General features: G+C 38.8%; 1 protein-coding gene across 1 annotated transcript in view; it reads left to right on the forward strand.

Moving 5' to 3' along the window:
- The first annotated feature begins 3,953 nt into the window (after window positions 1-3,953).
- LOC110542619 (selection and upkeep of intraepithelial T-cells protein 2-like) overlaps window positions 3,954-21,092 on the forward strand; it is a 28,768-nt gene continuing 11,629 nt past the window's right edge. Inside the window, exons 1-7 of the mRNA XM_021629175.2 lie at window positions 3,954-4,084; window positions 7,402-7,546; window positions 7,850-7,946; window positions 12,226-12,318; window positions 14,505-14,852; window positions 16,426-16,707; window positions 20,849-20,956. Of these exons, the coding sequence (XP_021484850.1) occupies window positions 12,243-12,318; window positions 14,505-14,852; window positions 16,426-16,707; window positions 20,849-20,956 (814 nt within the window). The 5' untranslated portion in view covers window positions 3,954-4,084; window positions 7,402-7,546; window positions 7,850-7,946; window positions 12,226-12,242. The remainder of the gene's footprint in view (window positions 4,085-7,401; window positions 7,547-7,849; window positions 7,947-12,225; window positions 12,319-14,504; window positions 14,853-16,425; window positions 16,708-20,848; window positions 20,957-21,092) is intronic.

The raw sequence follows: 21,092 nt of genomic DNA on the forward strand, positions 1-21,092 counted from the left end.
TGGCAGCTCAATCTTCAAGTGGGTATCCTAGTAAGGGAAACAGGGACTGTCTCTGATAAGAACTCAGTGGCTGGCTGTTTGATCACCTCCCCCTGGGAGGGAAGCAGCCTTACCAAGCCATAGAGAAAGACAATGCAGCCAGTCCTGATGAGACCTGATATGCTAGGGTCAGATGGAAGGGGAAGAGGACCTCCCCTATCAGTGGATTAGGGGAGGGGCATAGGAAGAGAACAGGGAGGAAGGGTGGGATTGGGAGGGGATGAGGGAGGAGGCTACAGCTGAGATACAAAGTGAATAAATTTTAATAAATAAACAATTTAATTAAATTAAAAATTAATTGGGAATATTTCAACAATATTAAGTTAGAAAAGAGAAAATATTTTTACATATTTAGGATAGCCAAGAAACATTAATTTGAACAGTAATCTTATTATTTCAAATTTATATCATTACTGCTCAACTTTGAACAATGTGATGGATGGCACATGTACTCTACAGTATCTTTTAGAATGTTTTATTTGATTCATATCTCATTTTTATTTATTATCTTATTACCATAATTTCTTCTTCATGATTAGATTGTATAGAAGCTACAAGCTTCTAGGCCTATGCCTAGGGATAGTTGAACAGAAATGTTCTGGGCTCAGCCCAAGCCATCTATTAGTACCCACTTGGGTACAGCTCTCATCTCAACTCCTAATCTGAGGAGATAAAAACATTTGCAGCTACAAAATGCACAGAGAGTTTCTTGATTTTTTTTTATTTTTCTAAAGTCTGAAAAAAAGTTTTATGTATTTTTCTTTTTTAAATATATTTTTCTTTATTAATTACACTTTATTCACTTTGTATCCCCCCTGTGGTTCTTTCCCTCCTCCAGTCCCAATTTCTCCCTTCCTCCACCCTCTGCATGCATGCCCCTCCCCAAGTTCACTGATAGGGAGGACTTCTTTTCCTTCCTTCTGATCCTAGTCAATTAGGTCTCATCAGGAGTGGCTGCATTGTCTTCTTCTGTGGCTCAGTAATGCTGCTTCCCCCTCAGGAGGAGGTAATTAAAGAGCAGGCCAATCAGTTCATGTCAGAGACAGTCCCTGTTCCTATTACAATGGAACCCACTTGGATACTGAACTGCCATGGGCTACATCTGTTCAGGGGTCTTAGGTTATCTCCATGCATAGTCCTTGGTTGGAATAGCAGTATCAGGAAAGACCCCTGTGCTCAGATTTTTTGGTTCTGTTGCTCTCCTTGTGGAGTTCCTGTCCTCTCCAGATCTTACTGTTTCCATTTGGTTGTTGATAAACTATTTTTTGTTAATTCATTATTTGTGGAATAAGGAATGCCATCTTGTTGATATCTCATACCAAGCAAATTGTAAGTAAGGAGAGTTGTCAGTATATTTGCAGGAGTAACTTGTGCTTATAATGTCAGGAGGTAGAAACAGTTTTACATAATGGAGAGAGAAGGGAGAACGTATTTGTGGCATAGGTTCATTTCATCTGACGTGAATTCACTGAATGCTTTTCTTCAGAGCTATTGACCTCAGGAGGGTGATATAAAATACCCGAACTAAAGATGTTACTTGTTTCAGAAAAATATGTACCTGTATCCATTGGAAGTGGGTTTAGAGTTTGTCCTTGACTTCAACAGAGGCTTGGCAGAATATAAAGATCAATCCTGGTTGAATGGTTGAGTTGATTTATGTAAGCAGGTAAGTGTGAGGTGTTAACCATAAGCCTATCTGTGGTTTCCTGGAACTGGGTGCTTCCCATAAGAACTGTTGGTATTTTAAACATCAAGAAAGCATAGATATTTTATTATGAAATCAATAGTGAGTAAGCCAAGTCAATCTCCAAAGATCTCAACACCCCTCCCCAACCCTGTTCACTTCATGTTCTTCTGCTGTTGAAACTGTGTAAACAGTTTTTACAATAGAGATGCTTCATGAATAAAAACTGAATCTTGTCAATAGTTTCAACAGTTGACAATTTCACGTAATTAGTAAATAATTCAATCAGTTACACTTAGGTGGTCCACTGAGGCTTTTCATGATAATCTATGACTTCTGTGCTATAATATACAATACAGTTTGATTGATTTTTGAGAAGTACACACCATGTAACTATCTTTCATTCAGGTTGGTTAACCTCCCATGAAAAGCCAAACTTATCAGCCCTAATTTAAAAAGGCTATCATGATGAGGGTGTTGGTTATTTTAGGAATAAAGATCTAGGATATCCCTTCAATTGAATGACACAGACTCACAAAGATACTGTGATACAATTATCTGTTCCTAGGAAGAATTCATCCACAGGGTGGAAGAGAGATGGTAAGGATTAGTTATGGACTTAGAATGAGCTATAACATCTCTGAGAACTATGACCCTTAAACTCCAAGATAACCACATTCTATTGTGCATGTGGATTAAGCAGTTTATTGGGTGTCAAAGAGAAGATGCTCTGCTGAACACTCAGATTTGCATACAGGACTGAGGCACCATTCTTCAAGTGACTGTGAGAATTATCGTTTCAATTTTTTAGCTAAAATTTCTGGGAATTTTACCCAGCAGAAGCAAACTGCCTTCATACAAGGAAAGGTTATACCAATGAAGGTTCTTTGTCATTGTTTAAAGATTTGATTGTACAAGGCCTCCTACCTCCCTAGAAGATCAATCTTCATTTCCATAAATTTCCTCCATGCAATTCTTTATTTCAGAGTCTAATTCCCAGAAACCTCAGTTGGATAAGGTTTTACTGTGTGATTTCTGGGATGGAAAAGCCACAAGAGTAGGCAATAGTCTATAAATTAGGCAAAGGTAACCTAGATAAATTGAATAATCATGGATTTATAGTCTCAAAATGTCAGATGTCTTTTATTTAAAATTCTAACAAATGTAAATTGTTAAATAATTCTAAAATTTATATGGATAAAAGAAGTAATTTTAGGTACTTGTGAAAGTTATTATTGTGGCCCAAGAGTAATTTAGCTTGTTTTATTCCAAGGGCCATGGCAGAAGAAAGAATTCTTATATGGTGCTATCTGGCTATCCTGGTAGAGTCTTAAGGGATTGTGTGAATCATTCTTTTTTTTTTTTTTTTTTGTAAAATTTATTATTTTTTGTATTTTGTGATAATATGGAGTATTAGAAAAAAAATAACAATCATAGTGTTTTGTCTTCCACAATTTAATCTATATTTGTGGTCCTAGTGATCTAGGGTATCTAATACAAGGTATCACTAAAAGTTTCCTATTGACAGTTTAGAGGAGAAATCATATAAGTCTTGACCAGGTTCTTCTTACTTTAAAAATTCTCCATTTACTTAATAAGAATACAACCCTGGAAATTACTTTCCATTTACTTCTCTTTAATTTATTTTTTTATTTATTACAATTTTTTCACTTTGCATTCCAGCTGTAGCCCTCTCCCTCATCTCCTCCCAATCCTGCCCTCCCTCCTTGTTCTCCTCCCATGCCCCTCCCCTCCCCCAGTCCACTGATAGGGGAGGTCCTCCTCCTCTTCCATTTGACCATAGGCTCTCATGGTCTTTCATAGTCTTCCTCTGTGGCCTGGTAAGGCTTCCCACCCCCCTCCTCAGGTGGAGGTGATCAAAGAGCCAGGCACTTTTCTTATCTTGTGCCCAGAACATGACTGAATATAGTAGAAATTTCAGCAAGAGAACATATATCTATAAGTTTTAAAATAGTCAGAGGCTGGGTAAGAAAAAAAGTAAACATTACTTACAATGGTAATTTCCAGAACATATTACTTTTAATACAAAAAAAAAAAAAAAGTCCCCTGGTATTCCCAGCATTGGCATGTTTTTAAGGAATGACTATTCTGGTGAAACTGTCTCAGATATCATCAGGAGCCAAGCTTATCATGTTGGAACAAGCCTTCTGAAAACAGCCTACAGCTGCTGGGTGATACAATGTGTGCTGCCAGTGAGCATGAGCTCAGGGACTTTATACTGGAGGAAACCAGTTGAATCTCTGAGAGAGCACCAACTCTCATCTAAAGAAGGCAAAGAAGTTTTGCTGAACAACCTGCAGGCCCTGGGAATTGATGAAGCACCAGAAAAGAAATTCTCAAGTAAGTGATCAGGGTGTGGACGATGGTTGGAGACAAGGGTGTTTCCTGCTTCTGTAAATCTAGACTTACAGAGTTTCACAACTTGACAATCCTTTCATTACAGAGTGATTATAGGTTGGGACTTAGAAATCTGACAATCTGTGAAGCCCTTCAAAAGAGAGGGTTGTTTTGATATTTCATTATGAAGATGAATGATAAGGTCCATTGTGCCCTGAGATTCAGAGACAATAGCATGTCCACAGTCCCCTTCCCTCTCCTTTTATTTACCAGTTCTCTGAGAATTTTACACAATGATCCTATTTACTCCCCTCTGCTTTAAGATCCAGCTCCTTTCCTGTCCTTACCTGACTTTGTGTTCTTTTCCTTAAACAACAAGCACAGGCTGTGCTGCCTTCCAACTGAGTGTCTTCCTTCCATCAGCCATGTAGGGGCCACACACTGAGAGGCCGCTCAGCAGTCATAAATTGCCTGGGGACCTAAAAGAAAACACTGTGGTGTCAGTTATAGACTTGACAGTCACCAATGTAGGTGTTTTGGGTTTCTAAGATTCTACTCCTGAAATTTAACTTATACATATCAATAGCCACTTTTCATGGAACATCCAAAACATCTACACAGGATTAGGACGACGGTAAAGGCATGCAGATTCATAGACTGATAATCTAGATCTTAATGTGTACACTAGTTTAACAAATTGCATTTTATAATGTGTATCAGCTTTACTAGTTCTATTCTTATTGTGGCTCGTAGGGTTCAGAATAGCCAATAAGATCTGGGATCTGTTGATCCCCATTGGCTAACAACTCAAAAAAAGTATATGCATTCCCAATATTGGAGGTTTTACTTATTATTATGAAGTGTCTAGTAGAAAAAATTTCCCCTCATTATAGGGTACACCAATTTAAACTTTTACTATATACATATGGATGTATTTTTGAAAGTTTCTGTAGTAGTAGATTTTCATGTCTTTTTCAAAAGCCCTTTAGTGTTTGTTAGCTTTACAATATTTCCTCCTCTACCCTGCCCTTCCATCATTCACACCATGTAAGCCTTCCTATGCCATGATTGTTCTACTTTATATGAATGTTCTATTCTAGCTCCTTTCTTTTAAAGATTTCTGCTCTCCCATGGTCCTTTACAAGTTTCCTAACATTGCAAAAGAAATTATATAACCAACGCTCACATCGACATATGAGAGAAAAGAGGAAATGTTTATCTTTCTGTGTCTGAGTTGCCTCATTCAAGACAATTGTTTTCAATTTCATGCATTTGCTTGCAATATTTGTTATAATTTTCTTATTTTTTCTTTTAATTAGTTCTTTGTGAACTTTTTATAATGTACTTTGATCATATTGATCTATCTGTTCTACTTTTTCCAGAGATACCTACCTTTCCTACTCACACAGTTTTGTGCCCTCTGTTTTTTAACCCATCAAGGCCAGTTGGTATTGCCCATATACTCATGGAAGTGTGATCTTCCAGTGGAACCTGGGCACCTACCAGGTTTTAAAGAAAACCTACACTTTCTCTTCCAGAAGCTATCAATTGCCCTAACCCCTTAGCTAGGGATGGAATTTTGTGCCCTTGCTTTTCTCTCCATGATAGCATTTTGTTTTCTAGCTTGAGCTTATGCTTGCTATCTCAATTCCTATGAATTCTTATATGCAACTCTCCTGCTTTTTCTGGAAACCATGGCTTCCTTGTACTGATCAAAGGACCCTGGCACTCACAGTCTTTCTGCTTCTTCATTCACAATGAGCACTGAACCGTTGGAAGAGGGGTATAATACAGATGTCTCACTTATAAATGCACGTTCAGCTGTCTCTCATTCTCTATGCTATGACCAGTTGTGGATTTCTTCAGTAACTACCATCTACTATAGAGAATAGGCTTTACTAGACCTCCTTTCAGCTTTTGGCTATGGCTATCCAAGATGTTCCAGAAACAGCCTGTTGCTGTTGTGCCTTGTTACCCAACTCAGAGGAAGAAGGTAAGTCTCTATTACTGAAGATGCCATGCATTTTAGAACCTAATCTAAAAATGGCCTGAAAGCCTTCTCCCTAAGGGCTTGTTTTCATGGTATCAGAATGCTCAAAATAAAAAGGGAAGTAACTAACAATGCTATATATATATATATATATATATGAGCCATATCAATGACCACCATGGCATGATAATTCTAATAGTGCAATAAGGTATGTAAACCTTTGTGTTAGCCAAACTACTTTTTAACTGGAAGACTCACTCAACAAGAGGTCAAACATTGCTATAATTAGAAATTTAGCTAACTACTTGATGATAACTAAGTCATTATTGGTAGAGAATCTGCAACCACTAGTTTATATAATCCCTTAAAACAATCTAAAAAATTTGTCCTTATACCAAAAGATAAGTATAGTCTTTACCCTTCATCAAGGAAACTGCTCTTTATAACAAATTGAAACCACTGCAGAAAAACAAAGCCAATCAAAATGCAGTTATGGAATCCAATCCCAATGGATACACCTACAAGATATTTCCACAGCTAAGACTAGAGCAACATTTTGGAAGAAGGAGCAGAAAGACTTGAAAAGCCAGAAGATGAGGACTTTTGCTGTGAGATTGCTCCTAGTAATATCAGAAGCTATGCTCATAGGGTCTCTGCATCATGACTGTCTATATGTGAGCTAAACCAAGACAACAACAATGACAAAACTTAATGCAGAGAAGCTCGTTAAGTCTTCGGTTATATACAAAGAACTATAAGCAACTTAAAAGGGCTAGGAGTGGGAAAGGAGGCTTTCGTCTAAGGAAGGGTATTCCAAGTGATTGTCCAGTGCCAAATGGTCAGTTCAAAATCCTAGAAAACATGCATATCTGTAGCATTTACAGACTCAAAGGGTTATGTTTAGGAGTGTATGTGTGCAAACAATGGAAAAATGAGCCATGAATTTAAGGGAGAGAGAAGGGATTATAAGGATTATATCAGAGGTTTTTGATTGAAGAAAGGGTCAGGGGAAACATAATTAAGTGATAATCACAAAAATGAAAGATAAGGGGGAAAAGAGGCTTCTGTGATGAAGTAGAAAGATGCATAAAATTATGCATGTAACAATGAATCATTAGGAGTTTATTTAATACTATGTCTCATTATCCAAGTAATAGTAGCAGGTTCTCCCTAGGATCTCCAGTCTAGCCACAGATTATTGGCCTCAATATCAGCACCTAACATTAATGCCACTATTGTACTTGTGGATATGTGTTGCCTGGCAGGTCACTGTTATGGCTCACAGAGATCACATCAGGGTAAGATTTACTATTACTTTTGTCTTCCATAGGACCCCAGCTTTATTTTTCATGTATTCTGTAATTCAAATATGTGATGGCTTCAACATTAAGGCCTTACTCTTAAGTTCTGGAGGGGAACCAGGAGCATTGAAATGTTTGGAGATCTGTAGGACTTCTTCTCTAAGTGTATCCCCGGTAAGGCAACCATACACCAATGGAAGAACTTATCTAAAGACATTTAAATAGTCCAATTTGGTTTTGTTTTTTTTTCTGGGTGAGGCAAGTCTTGCTAGTACTTGAGTAATACCAGATGCAGTCACTGAGGTAAACAAAGATCTCATTTATGGGTTGATATGACCAGCCCTGTAGGAACTTCCCTGGAATAGAGACCTAAGTATCAGGCTTGCAGAATCATGTGACCAGACTTTGAGGGTAGGAGAGGAGGGGGTGTTGGTAGTCATTTTCCCTGATCAGCATCTAACTCTGACATGCTTATAGCTTCAGAAAAACTGCTGAAGCATTACCGTAAATTCAGATGATTCAACAGATGCTTTAATAGGGACAACAGAGAGCTGACCTGGATCATCAGGCTTAGGTAAGTAAGTGGGGGGGGGGGTGTAGTAAGTTTTAGGATATGGTTTATTTTCACAGATCATTTTTATTTCTTCTACTTTCTCTTCTTCCTTGTGCCTCATAGGAGGAATACTCTCCATCTAGAAACAAGTCCCAAGGACTTAGACAGACTGTATTTTAAGATTAATAAATCATGTGGTTCTGAAGGATGGAGAGTTGGTACCTTTGAGGGGAGGGAACACACAAGTTTTCTTTATGGGTCAGTTGAAAATAAACATTGAATCTTGGCAGATACTAAGCTCAGGTTCTGGAGTCTGGGATAGTCTTAAGAAAATATATTCCTATGACAATTATTTCTTAGCCACATAGTAGTGAGACTTCTGCCATCCCATGATTTTCTCAACCAGAGTAACTTCTCTATCGTGTCTAGTTGTGATAAACAAAATCAGAAAAAGAATATGTGAGATGTCCCAAATGAGCTTTTAAAGTGTATTTTTAAAAACTCAATTGAAGCAGAGGCTGAGACTCAGCCATACTTCGAGCAGAATGCAGGGAATCTTAGGAAAAAAGGGGGAGATAGAAAGACCTGGAGGGGACAGGAGCTCCAAAAGGAGACCAACAGAGTCAAACAAACAAACAAACAAACAAACAAACAACCTGAGCCATGGGGTCCCAAAGAGAATGATACCCCAACCAAGGACAACTCACAGAGAGGACCTAAAACCCTTGCTCAGATGGAGCCCATAGACACAGTCTCTAAGTGGGTTCCCTAGTAAGGGGAGCAGGGGCTTTCTCTGGCATGAACTCAGTGGCAGGCTCTCTGATCACCTCCCCCTGCGGTTGCAGCCTTGTTTGGCCACAGAGAAAGACAATGCAACCAATCCTGATGAGACCTGATAGGCTAGGGTTAAATAGAAGGGGAGGAGGATCTCCCCTATCAGTGGTCTAGGGATGGGGCATAGGGGGAAGAAGAAAGAGGAAGAGGAGGATTGGGAGGAGATGAGGGAGGGGGCCACAGCCAGGATACAAATTGAATAAATTGTAATAAATGATAACAATAATTAAAGAAAAAACCCTCAATTTCCAAAATATAAAAATCATAAAAAGACAAATTCTTCACGATCTTAGTCATACACAGAAGTTTAAAAAGTTGATTTTCTAGAAATAGCTCATAAACAGAACTGGAACAAAGGAGACATATAATATAGAAAGGGGAATTTTTTTTCAGGAGTTCCACTGTAGAAAAGGAACTACAGACAATTATTGTCTCCTGGGAGAAGAAGAATCAGCCTCTCCCAGGCATAAGCCTCTGGCTGTTCCATGCAGAGTGGTCAGCTTTGAAAAAAAATACAAAAATGCACATATACATACAAACATACAAACATACATATAAAAAATTGGCTCAGTGTACAGTTTATATATCTATATTTGTGCAATAGATATACATACATACATACTCACACATGCGCACATGTATGTATTCATATACACTTACATTCCCACATATGTAGTGGTACAGAACAATATTACAGAAGAGGAGGCTGTTAGCTTGAGAGTGGAATGATATGAGAGAAGCTAGAGGGAAGAGGGGGAGAGGAAAAGGAATATGATTCTGTTTCAAGTAAAAAATATTAAAGGTTGACTTCATAGAAGAGAGCAGAATCATTATCCATAGAACCTAGAAAAGGGAAAGTGATAAAGAAATGAGAGCTAGCTAATATTTTAAAAAATGTACCAAAATGTAATTACCCAGGAGAAGTAGTTCTACTAGGACAACTCTAGTTTAAAACAAAGTAACGTATTTTTCGAAGAACTGGAAGAGATCAACAATAGGTCCTAAATTGAAAAGCATACAAACTGAAATATCACCCATGAAATGTACAGCTATCACATTCTAATTCATGGAATATTAAAGAAAATGCCACATTTCAACTAAGACAATATTAAAGGAAATGAAAGTTAGACTTTATAAAGAAAACATTAAATTTTCCTTAGGAATACTTGAACTCACAGTAACTGTGGCTAGAGATCTGCACAGGGTCATTCTCACCATTTGCCATCTAGTGGAAGTCAGAGAAACTCACAAGAAAAGCTTAGGTCCAGGCATGGTGGTAACACACGTTTAATCCCAAACAATGAAAGTAAAGCTAGTTTGTAGAAGGAAGTACGTGTGTTTGAAAGTGATGTCTATTTGAGTGGCAGAAAAAGTGAGGAATCATAGAAAGACTTGACAGATTAGGATATGCCCAACTCTCACGAGAAGAGACAGGAAACGGAAGCCACTTCAGGGGCAATACAGAGGAAAAGAGGCAGTTTTACCGGGACAGTAATAGAGAGACAGGTTGCAGAGAAGAGGACTCGGGGGAAGACTGAAAAAGCCAGAAAATGAGATTAGAGCAGATTGTTGGAATTACTTCGGGGCCAAGCAGAGCAATTTAGAGGCCAAGAGAAAAGCCACATTGAATAAGTGAGCTAAGTCAGAGATAGCCCCCACTCTCCTAATTAGTAGGCCCACATAAGGCCTAACATGTCTACCAGCTACTTATAAGTAGAGGACTGAACTGCAGACCATGCATTGTCCTTGGTTGGTGCCTCAGACTCCATAGACCCCTCTGGGCCCTGGTTGATTGGCTCTGATAGTCTTCTTGTGGAGCTTTTGTTACCTCTAGGTCCATTTATCACACACACCCTTTTCCAGTAGACCCCCTATGCTTTGCCCGATGTTTGGCTGTGAGTCTCAGTATCTGTTTGGAGACATTGCTGGGTGGAGCCTCTCAGAGGACAACTCTGGTACCCTCCTGTCTGCATACATATCAGAGTATCATTCATAATGATAAGGGTTGGCTCTCTTCCATGGGGTGGGTCTTAGGGTTGAGCCTGGCATTGGTTGGACATCCCTTCAATCTCTGCTCTGCCTTTACTGTCTTTATTCCTGCAGGTCTTGAAGGTAGAGTAAGTTTTGGACTGAGGTTTTTGTGGGTGGATTGGTGATCTCTGACATAGACTATGTTGCTTGCTTTTTGATCACTTCCCCCTGATGGGACTTCCGCACAAGGCCACAGGGGAGGAAGACAGAACTCAGTCCTCATGTGAATAGATGAGTTGGATTGTCTGGGTAGGGGGACTCCCTATTCTGAAAATAGGGGAGAGGGAATAAGAGAGGGAGGGTGGGACTGGGAGAAGAGGAGAGGGTGCCTATGACCAAATGTAAATTGAATTAATTAATAAAAAATGAAAAAATAGAAAATAAAAACAAACAATAAGTCAGCTGGGAGAGGTGTTTAAGCCAGAACAGCTGATTTGAACCAACCAGCTATGAGCTCAGTAAAACAAAAAAGGGTGAGCTTATTAAACAGTAAGTCTCAGAGGCTGAAAGTGTTCTAGGCCTAGATTAGATCGTATGGAGGCTAGAAGCTTTCAGGACAAGGCCTAGTTTAGTAGAATGTGGCAGTAAGCCTCCAAGACAACAACTGACACAGGTGAATAAAAGTTATTTTTACAATATAGTAGTAATATATGCTAATAAAATGTAAAATAAAGAGGAACAGAAAAATGATGTAGCAGTTAGAAGTACTTACTCCTCTTGCAGAGAAGCCAGGTTCAGTTCTGACTCTCATATGGTGGTTTGCCACCATTTTTAATTCCAGTTCCAGGAGATATGACAATCTTCTCTGACCTCTTGGGCACCAGGATTTCAAGTGGTGTATATACATCAGAGGTTCTCAATGTGTGGGTCACAAACACTTTACAGACTGACCAGTCTTTTCACAGCGGCCACCTATGACCATCAGAAAACATAGATATTTACAGTACAGCTCCTAACAGTACTAAAATTACAGTTAGGAAGTTCAAACAAAAATAACTGTCTGTTTCTAAAAGGCCACATGATTACTCTAATAACTGTAAAGGTAAATCTGTCTTATACTTCAGTGTGACAGACACACCACTGGGCTTTTGAGACTTGGAACCGTTTGCCAGTTTAATAACCTTGTTTAGACAGACAGATGTCATGATAAAGTTTCCAAAACCAGAAGACAACATCCAGCCTGGGAGGAGGCAGCCCTCTAATGGGGAAGAAATATTTGGATGAATCTAGTCATTGCTTGGAACATTCCTACAGCAAGGCCACCAGGTAGCAAATACAAATTTCAGGATGGTAAATATCATGAGGCAAATGACTGCAGTAAAGTTATTCATTGTCTGAAACTGAGGCCCAATGGTGTGTAATTCTGTGTGAAAGCCAGTTGTTATAGAAAAGTGAGGAGGTATTTGATTCCTACAACTTCTGCTTGTGTTTCCAGTGGTCATCATAGGAGTAATGGGAGCTATAGAAATACCTCTCGCTGCGTACTGTGCTGTCTTCTGCCTCCTTCAGATGGTAGCAGTCACTTCAGGTATGAATCTCTCACATACTCTTAGGAGCCTTAGCAACATCAAGTACCTCAGACAAATCAAGGTGTGGTACAAAGGACACGGCATTTAGCCACTGTGCCTAAAGTTTGAATGTAGAAATGAAGTGAAGACAGTCACAAAAAAAATCCAGCTTAGAGGAACAAGTAGTTACGTTTAATGAGCAAATATTCCTTCCTTGGGTTTGTTTCAGCTTCAAGGAAGAAAGTACAGTGAAAGAGATTTAAAAAAAAAGTTCCATGAGGACTCAATATTCACATTAAGTGCACAGGACTTAAATATCAGTTTTATACGGAGGAATTGGTACAGGCGCAGATACACATTAGAATCCATCTGAGTAGAGAACACTGCAGCGGAAAAGAGAAGATGAAACAGGCTAGGAGAATGAGAATTTGACTTTGTAGAGACATCTATGCAAAGCACAAATAAATCCAGATTATTGGGAGACATTTTAAAATAGAGACTTAGACAACAAAGTGATATAAAAGTTGTAGTTTATTCTAGCAAATGCTGATTTTTCCAATGGTAAAACATCAATGATGCACATTCACTTAGGTTCCAACCATATTAGACTCACTCCTGGTACTGGTGATGAGAGATGTCAAAACGTGGTGCTGTCACCCCCTTTCCTTGGTGCTTTCATTTGGATTGCCTGCATATATCTATATGAATCTCCTACTCTATTAGGTTTCCATATGACTGTGACATGTTGGCTGGCTCCTGGGCACCAGCGGAACCCTAGTCTTTTCCAGGGGATGTCTGGGTGACCTAAGGTCAGTCCCAATCATTTCCTGCAGCGTGGGGTTATCTCTTGACTGGAAATTCCAGTCTCTGATGTTATGGTGCCCACAGTTCAGTCTGGGACAGTGACCAGAGCACGCTGGCGTGTGGCTCTGGGCTGGCGGCCAAGCGCCTGGCAGAACCGGGATCTCTTCTGAGGTTTATCGGGGTGAGTTAAAGCTGATTGAATCCCCCATCGTGGGGTATGCTCTCACCTGGGAAACACAATCACTTGTGTTTTATGGCCAAGAGTTCTGACTGCTGGTCACTGTGCCGATCCTGCTGTGCTGCTGGTCAGAACGAGAGTCGTCCCGGCGGTGCCGCCATCTTCTCCCCAGTTCTGTTTTTCCCTTATTGTCATTTTGATCTACAACATTCCAACAGGCCAATACTGAGCTAATTTTCATCTTCGTTTACTGCAGAGTTCAGGCTGTGCCCTGCTCTACCTTACTTCACATCGTGTAGAACAGTAACTTTCAAGCTGAGTATTGCCATTTCGCAGTGCAGTGGTTTGCTAAACTTTGAGTGCACATGAGGAGTTCAAATGACTGTCTACATCTGTGCAAGTAACCACCTTCCCAGCACCCCAGTATGAATCATGAGGAACAAAGTTACAAACAACTTAATAATTAAAGTAAATGAAACAACACCAATGAAGTAATCAGGGTAGGTGATAACTGGGCACATGGCCATATCAAGAATGTATCATAAACCCCAGGCCCATTATTGAACACACCAGACCAGCCTCCTCATCTATATCACTGAAGGGCGGAGGATTTTACACAAGAGAACTGCAGTGCCAGCCACCGTATTATCTAAAACATTATGCATTTATCACAAGGAAATGGACTGTGGATCCTTGACTGTACCTGAAGCCTCAGAACTTCAAGATCTCCACTACGTGACATTGCTTCTTATATTGCCATTTTTGCTGACCCCGTCTTGTACACTGTCTTGATTTATCTTAAATCCAGCCTTTCTTGAAGTGGCTCAGTGCCTCAAATAGTTCCTTAATATCTCCTCTAACAATTTACTAACACGTTGTGCTTCCGTATCAATTAGGTAATTAGTAAATGAAATGCCTTCAAAATAAACAAAGCGGCCTGGCAGTGGGGGTGCACACCTTTAATCCCAGCACTCAGGAGGCAGAGGCAGGTGAATCTCTGAATTCGAGGCCAGCCTGGTCTACAGGGTGAGTTCCAGGACAGCCAGGGCCACACAGAGAAACCCTCTCTCCAAACAACACGACGTGATCTTAAGTGAAGTATGTGTGGATATTTAGAGAGGGGAGAGTAGAGAGAAGTGGGATAAACAGAACAGCTTTAAAAAAGGATGTACGCATGTTCACTGAATCACATTCTTGTCTTTTAACTATTGTAATCCTTCACAGAACAATTCACCGTGACTAGCTTACAGAGAACAGTCCTGGCTCCACTGGGTGAAAACCTTGAGCTCAGCTGTCAGTTGATCCCACCACAACAAGCACAGCACATGGAGATCCGCTGGTTCCGGAATCGCTATACAGAGCCCGTGCACCTGTACAGGAATGGTAAAGACCTGCATGGAGAAACTGTCTCCAAGTATGTGGAGCGGACAGAACTTCTGAAAAACGACATTGGAAAGGGGAAAGTGACCCTCAGGATCTTAAAAGTGACAGCCGATGATGACGGATCTTACCACTGCTTCTTCAAAGATGGCGAGTTATATGAGGAGCACATCACAGAGGTCAAGGTCACAGGTAGGCCTGGATGCCTCTGAGACTGCTGTGTACTCAAAGCCTATCTGGAGATGAGTGGTTGGAAAAATATTAGTGTTTAATGCTCCTTGCATGGTTTTATTAGCAAACTGGACTTTGTGCATTTAGTTTGTGAAATTACTACAGTGCAGAAATTGGTTCTAGCATTGTTAGACTTCTAACATTCATTTTCCAAATGAACTGAATTTTAAAAAATTTGCTTCTTACTATAAAGTTGGGTATGTAGGGAGATCCAGAGGTTATGTGAAGAAGTGGGTAGGAAAAAATGATTAAAATAAATTATATGAAAATTTTTTAATTAAAGAGAGAAAAATGAGGCTGGAGAAATGGCTCAGCAGTTCGTAGCACTGGCTGTTCTTCCACAGGACCCAGGTTCAAATCCCAGCACCCCCATGGCAGTTCATAATTGTCTGCAATTCCAATTCCAAAGGATCTGACATCCTCACACAAACATACATGGAGGCAGAACAGGAATGTAAATAAAATAATAATTTTTTAAAAAGAAAAATATTCTTTTTTCTGAAAATACTTATTTCCATTTCTCTCCAAATCAATTCACTACTTAGTGTCCAATTAAGTTTTCTAAATTTTTTCAGACGATTTTAACTACAATCATCACTATATTCAGATATAATACTATATATGAAATATGGACGATGGCACAGCATTTATGCTACTTTACTTACTCTAAATTGTTCTACATGAAAAATAAGTAAATTGAAAGTAGAAGGTTTAGAAGGAACTGAACAAATTCAGAAATGTGTGCACATACGTGTAGGACTCTAGACCCAGACAATTAATCTTTATTGGATGCCGTGCGACACTGTAGTCTAAAGCTGAGCTGCACAATGGAGATCATTGCCATTTTTAGTGCCAAGGGCAACTGTGTTAGCACAGATATATAATATTTTTTTTTTATTCCAGAGACATTTTACTAGACAGATCAGCTTTGACACAGTGCATTAAGTCTCTATACATTATTTCTTTTCCTACAGATTACCCAAAGTTTTATGCCTCAAAAATTATCCTGAAAGTTTTCAGACATTTTATTTTCTCCAAGTTAATACATACCAAGTATTATTGCAACTAAGTTGCAACTAAACTTGCAACTAAGCTAAAGTTCCTGATAGTGTTTACAATGAAATTCCTTTTTATAATCTATTTATGGCAACTAAAATGTAGCTAGTGACAATGATAAATTTTTTTAAAGTAAATTATAAATTCTACGAGGGTCAAATATTTATTTCTGTTTATCACAATCCAAAGACCTAGCTTAATTTCTTAGACTAAGTAAATAAACAAAAATACTTTAAATAAAGAGATAAATGAACGAAAGCATTTCCTCAGCTAAGTTTGAACATATTGCTGACTGGGTGGGTATTACCACCTTTCCATCTGACTCTTCCTATTTTCAGGAGCTTCTATGGCAACCTGAGTCCTGTAGACTTTTGACTTTTATTGCATCTTTTAAAACTAAGAGGAGCTTTGATTTTTCTGTTGTTTCCTTTTCCATTTCTATTTAGCAACATGGTTTTCTTCTTTTCTTTTCAACCAGCCACAGGCTCAGACATACAGATTCTTATGCATCCCCCTAATATCAAAGGTGTGATGTTGGAGTGTCATTCAGGAGGTTGGTTCCCACAGCCTCATATGGAGTGGAGAGACAGCAAAGGAGAGGTCATCCCAGCTACATCAAAGTCCCATTCGCAGGATGAAAACAAATTGTTCAACATGAAAATGGCCCTCCTTATTGAAGCCGGTTCCCATAGGAATGCCACTTGCTACCTTCAAAACCTTCTAACTTACCAAGAAGAAAGCATAAGTATTGTCCTATCAGGTAAAATGTGTGTTTGTTCTTCAGTAGCAGCCATTGCCACACATACTTATTATGTGATTTTTCCTTGACTTGGTTCCGAAGGCCTTATTTTTTCTTGCCCTTATTCATCACTTAGTGTGTTGTCTCTTATTTTGTTTGATGTATTTATTTTCTCACTCTTTGTCCTTGACTATTTTAGTTTGTGTTTCTATCAGTATGATGAAACATCATGTTCATTAACAAGTTGGGCTGGGGAAAGAGTCTATTTGTATTATACTGCTACATTATAGTTCATCATCAAGAGAACCAGAAAGTAGGAACTTGGACGCAGAAACTGAAGTAGAGACCACAGAAGACCACTGTTCATTGGCTTCTTATTTCTAGCTTTCTCCACATGTTTTCTTAAATAATTCATAAACACCTGCCCAAGGATGGCACCACCCACCTCCAGTGGCCTGGGCCCTACCACATCAATCATTAAATAAATAAATAAAATGTTCCACACACATAGCCACAGTCAATCTGATGAAGGCAACTACTCAGTTGGGGTTTCTTCTTCTAAATGACTCTAGTTGGTGTCACGTCAGGAAAGCAAACTGGTATATTTGGATTAAAGTTTCCAAGGCATAACTTTCACAGTCTTACTCTCTTCTGATTTCCTTTCATTTAATGTCTTTAAGTACCACCAGACCTCTATAGGTTTCTCAAGTTATATCTCCTGTCTTGTGCTTCCATCTGAAAACTCCTAAGTAAACGCAAAAGTCTAATAAATATCATAATATAAGCGTATCAAGAACTAAACTCATGGGCATTCCCAAGCTTGATTAATTTACTGCTTTGTGGTAGAATTTCATATTTCCAGATTCTCAGAACCAAATCCTTAAAGTCACCCTTGACTTCCATTTTCTATAACACTCATGTACAGGAAGAAATAATGCCAGTCTACCTTTAAAATATATCGAGAATTTCACTGTTACTGGAGTCCCAAGACAGATGTGTGCATCAGGTTTCCAGATTCCGGGGTGCACCAGTGATTCAGACTTAGCCACATATCCTAAAAAGAAAAATAGGTATAAAACTTGATGCTAAAACTAAAAAAAAAAAAAAAAAAGCAATTTAATTTCACTCTGGTCACACTGATAGAACAAGTCTAAAGGTGTCCTCCAGGTGACAATATAGGCGTTGAAACCATACAGACATGAATAAACAAAAGCTGGAGTTGAAAGATTTTGCACAGTACACTGAATCTTTTTCACACCAAGAAGTTTCCAGCACATCAGGGTTTGAGATTACTCTGTGTTTGGTGTAGACTTGCAATCATGAAGTTTATGATAAACTTAGGAACCCAGCAATTCAGGAAAAAAAAAGGAGCCAAAGAGATGATATCAACTTAGTAATTATATCCTCCTTCTTCATCACTTACCCTCAACTTTTCATGGCTGTCTAAGTTTGAATTGTTACCTCCTAATGTTCTCCTTCTCTATGTCTTCCACTCACACATCCATGTAGATGAGTTCTGCCTTCTGATTTTCCTCTCTAGCTGTTTCTTCTAGCATATTGAAAATTCAACTAACTTTCCTTATCTCCTTCAGTATTTCCATATTCACATCTCACTTCCTAACAAGCATTACCTTGACATGAAGCATACACCTCACCTGCCTACCTGCACCTGGGACTCCCTATTTCCTTACCATTTTAACTCTGCTTCCTTTTATATTAGTTCCTTTTTCACCTAGTATTATCTTATTTCTCTACATGTGTACATTATCCTTGGTGATTTTATACACTAACCCACCCAACTGCTTCAACTATTGGATGCCACATTGTAATTAAACAAACAAAAGCTGATACTTTAAAGGAATTAAATAAAACAAAAATAATATGTTTGACACATGCATCCATATTGGTATCTATCCATGAATTTAGTCAGATACTTTTTTGTTTTTGTTTTTTCAAGACAGCATTTCTCTGTGCAGTTCAGAACTTACTCTGTAGACTAAGCTGGCCCCAAATTCAGAGATGCGTCTGCCTGTGATTTTTTTTTTCTTGGCCATGTACTTTCTAGAAAAAAAACTTTTAAAAAAGACGAAAGCCGCAGATTTGGCAGAAATGTGTGTGTGTGTATGCATATACACACATATGTATATATGATCCTTAGCACACATACATGTGTAGATAAATGAGGAAAGAAAAAAATTGAAATATTTGTTAATTTATATACAACTGTATTTATGGAATCTAAACAACATGTTTAAAGTAATTGTAATTAACATAAATTTTAGAGATTGTGCTTCAGTTTCAGGAAACTGAAACCTTTAACCAAATGTTCCATTCACTGAACATTAAGAAAAACCAAGTTAGATGACAAAGAAAGGATTATGATCCACTTTAATCATGTAGGAATTTATTACTGAGTGACTGCCGAACTGGCCAGAATTCAGTTTGAGCTTATTGGATTACAAGGCACGAGAAAACTAATTCCTATGAATTACATATACGAAATTAACAGCTAAATACAGGTTTGTTGGGGAGGAAAGGGTTTCCTCCCATCCTCAAGCTCCCAGAATAACAATTCATGAGACTCAAAATATTATTTTATGAATACCTACATCATATAGCTAGGTTCTTCTCTAACTAGCTCATAACTTAAAGATCAAACTAAAACAGACTTGGAGAAGGAAGAGCCTGAGAAACGGATTTCTGGATTGGAGACTGTAGAGCAGAGATTAAAAAGAATAGGTCCAGATGTAAAAGTCCACAGGGGCTTCAGTAATTGGAATGGCAACCCATAGAGATACAATATATTAAAATAAAAATCCAGGTTCTACTTACTGATACATATTCAGAATTCCAATGGGCTTTAACCTTGAATTCCAGCAAAGATGATTCTAAGGTTACATTTGTTAGAGATGGTGACTGCCTTGGAGGTGTCTTTGAGGCTGACAGTGCTTCAGCATGTGTATACATTTAAATACAACAGTTTTGGAGACATTGTGGCATAGATAATGTTACAGATATAATTTACAGTCCTACAAGTCAAGAAGTTATAGAAAGATCTAACCAGAATTTAAAGGAGATAGTCATGAAATAGAAAGGAGACTATCTCCCAGAAAGAGATTAAATGGTGCTTTATTGCCTTTGAATTTTTTAAAAAGTTAACGGGACAAATAGCACAGCTGCTAAAAAGCACTGGTGTTTAGGGAGGACTGATAAATTGGATCAGCATATTATGGTCCTAATTCTAAGATGAAAGAAAGGAGGTGTGTTATGTTGGGGGGATTTTATGTTTGTTCCAGCCACCATCATTTTTTTCCTCATATCTTGCTGGCTGAATCTTGCTAAGCCAGATCAATCCCAGAATCCTTTCTGCCTACTGGATGTCCCACCACCTATTTCCTGCCTAAGCTGTAGGTCATCAGATTTATTACTGACGGGTGCTACATCCATTTTATACACAAGATATTCTTTCTACTCTGGCTTATTCCACAAAAAAAAAAAAAAAAACAAATACTCAAAATGATGAATGATGTAGGAAAATTCTTCGTAGTCTTTAAAACAGCCACCTGCTAGACATAATGACACGATTTAGATAGTGTAAATTTTTTATCTGGGAAGAAAGACATGAAAATTCATATGAAGAAGAGAAAAGGAAAACTTACATAAACTTAAGTTTCTAGATATATTCAGAATCAGGAGCTGGAAACTCAATGAGCATATTAAATTGTGGAATGCACAGACCATCATACTTCAGACATAAGTACTACAACTGTGGCTAGGACTGACTTTATAGTAATCCTTGGAAGCCTACATCTGAGCGCTGAGGGAGATTAAGATCTTAATAAGCTCTACGAGAGGTGAAAAGCCTCTTCCTTTTCACCCAGGAAGCTTATGAGGCAGGATGGATGGGAAGAAATGAGGGAGGTGGCCCATACACCTAGGTATCAGTGTCACTTGACATCCTACCTGCCTTGCTTTTTGCTCTGGCCCTGTCCCCTCGCTTTTCCCAGCCCATCAAGTCTGCCTCTCCATTCTTTCCCAGGCCTAATATTGCAGGTGGTATAGACTCTTGAATTGTAACATGTTTCAGATGAATCCCCATTCCTAACTGAGTATGTCTGAGTCAAGTTTTTCCGGCGGTAAAATCTGTGTCTCACTGTTTCAGGTGAACTGTTTTCATGGAAAACGGTTTGGATAATGATGCTGAGCACAATAGCCCTCATGCTGATAGCCTTCTACCTGACGTACTGCGTTCAGCAGCATCTCATACAAGGTAAGAAGCTCTGAGCGGTGAGGATCACAGGTGGGAGAAGGGAATGTAGCAACAGCTATTTAATTGTTGCTTCCCCAGGCAGTTTTTCCAGGAAGTCCTAAACTCTTGGATCAAATGTTATATGTCCTTACCCACT

This window comes from Meriones unguiculatus, chromosome 12 (genome assembly GCF_030254825.1).
Source record: "Meriones unguiculatus strain TT.TT164.6M chromosome 12, Bangor_MerUng_6.1, whole genome shotgun sequence".
In the NCBI taxonomy this organism is placed as follows: Eukaryota; Metazoa; Chordata; class Mammalia; order Rodentia; family Muridae; genus Meriones; species Meriones unguiculatus.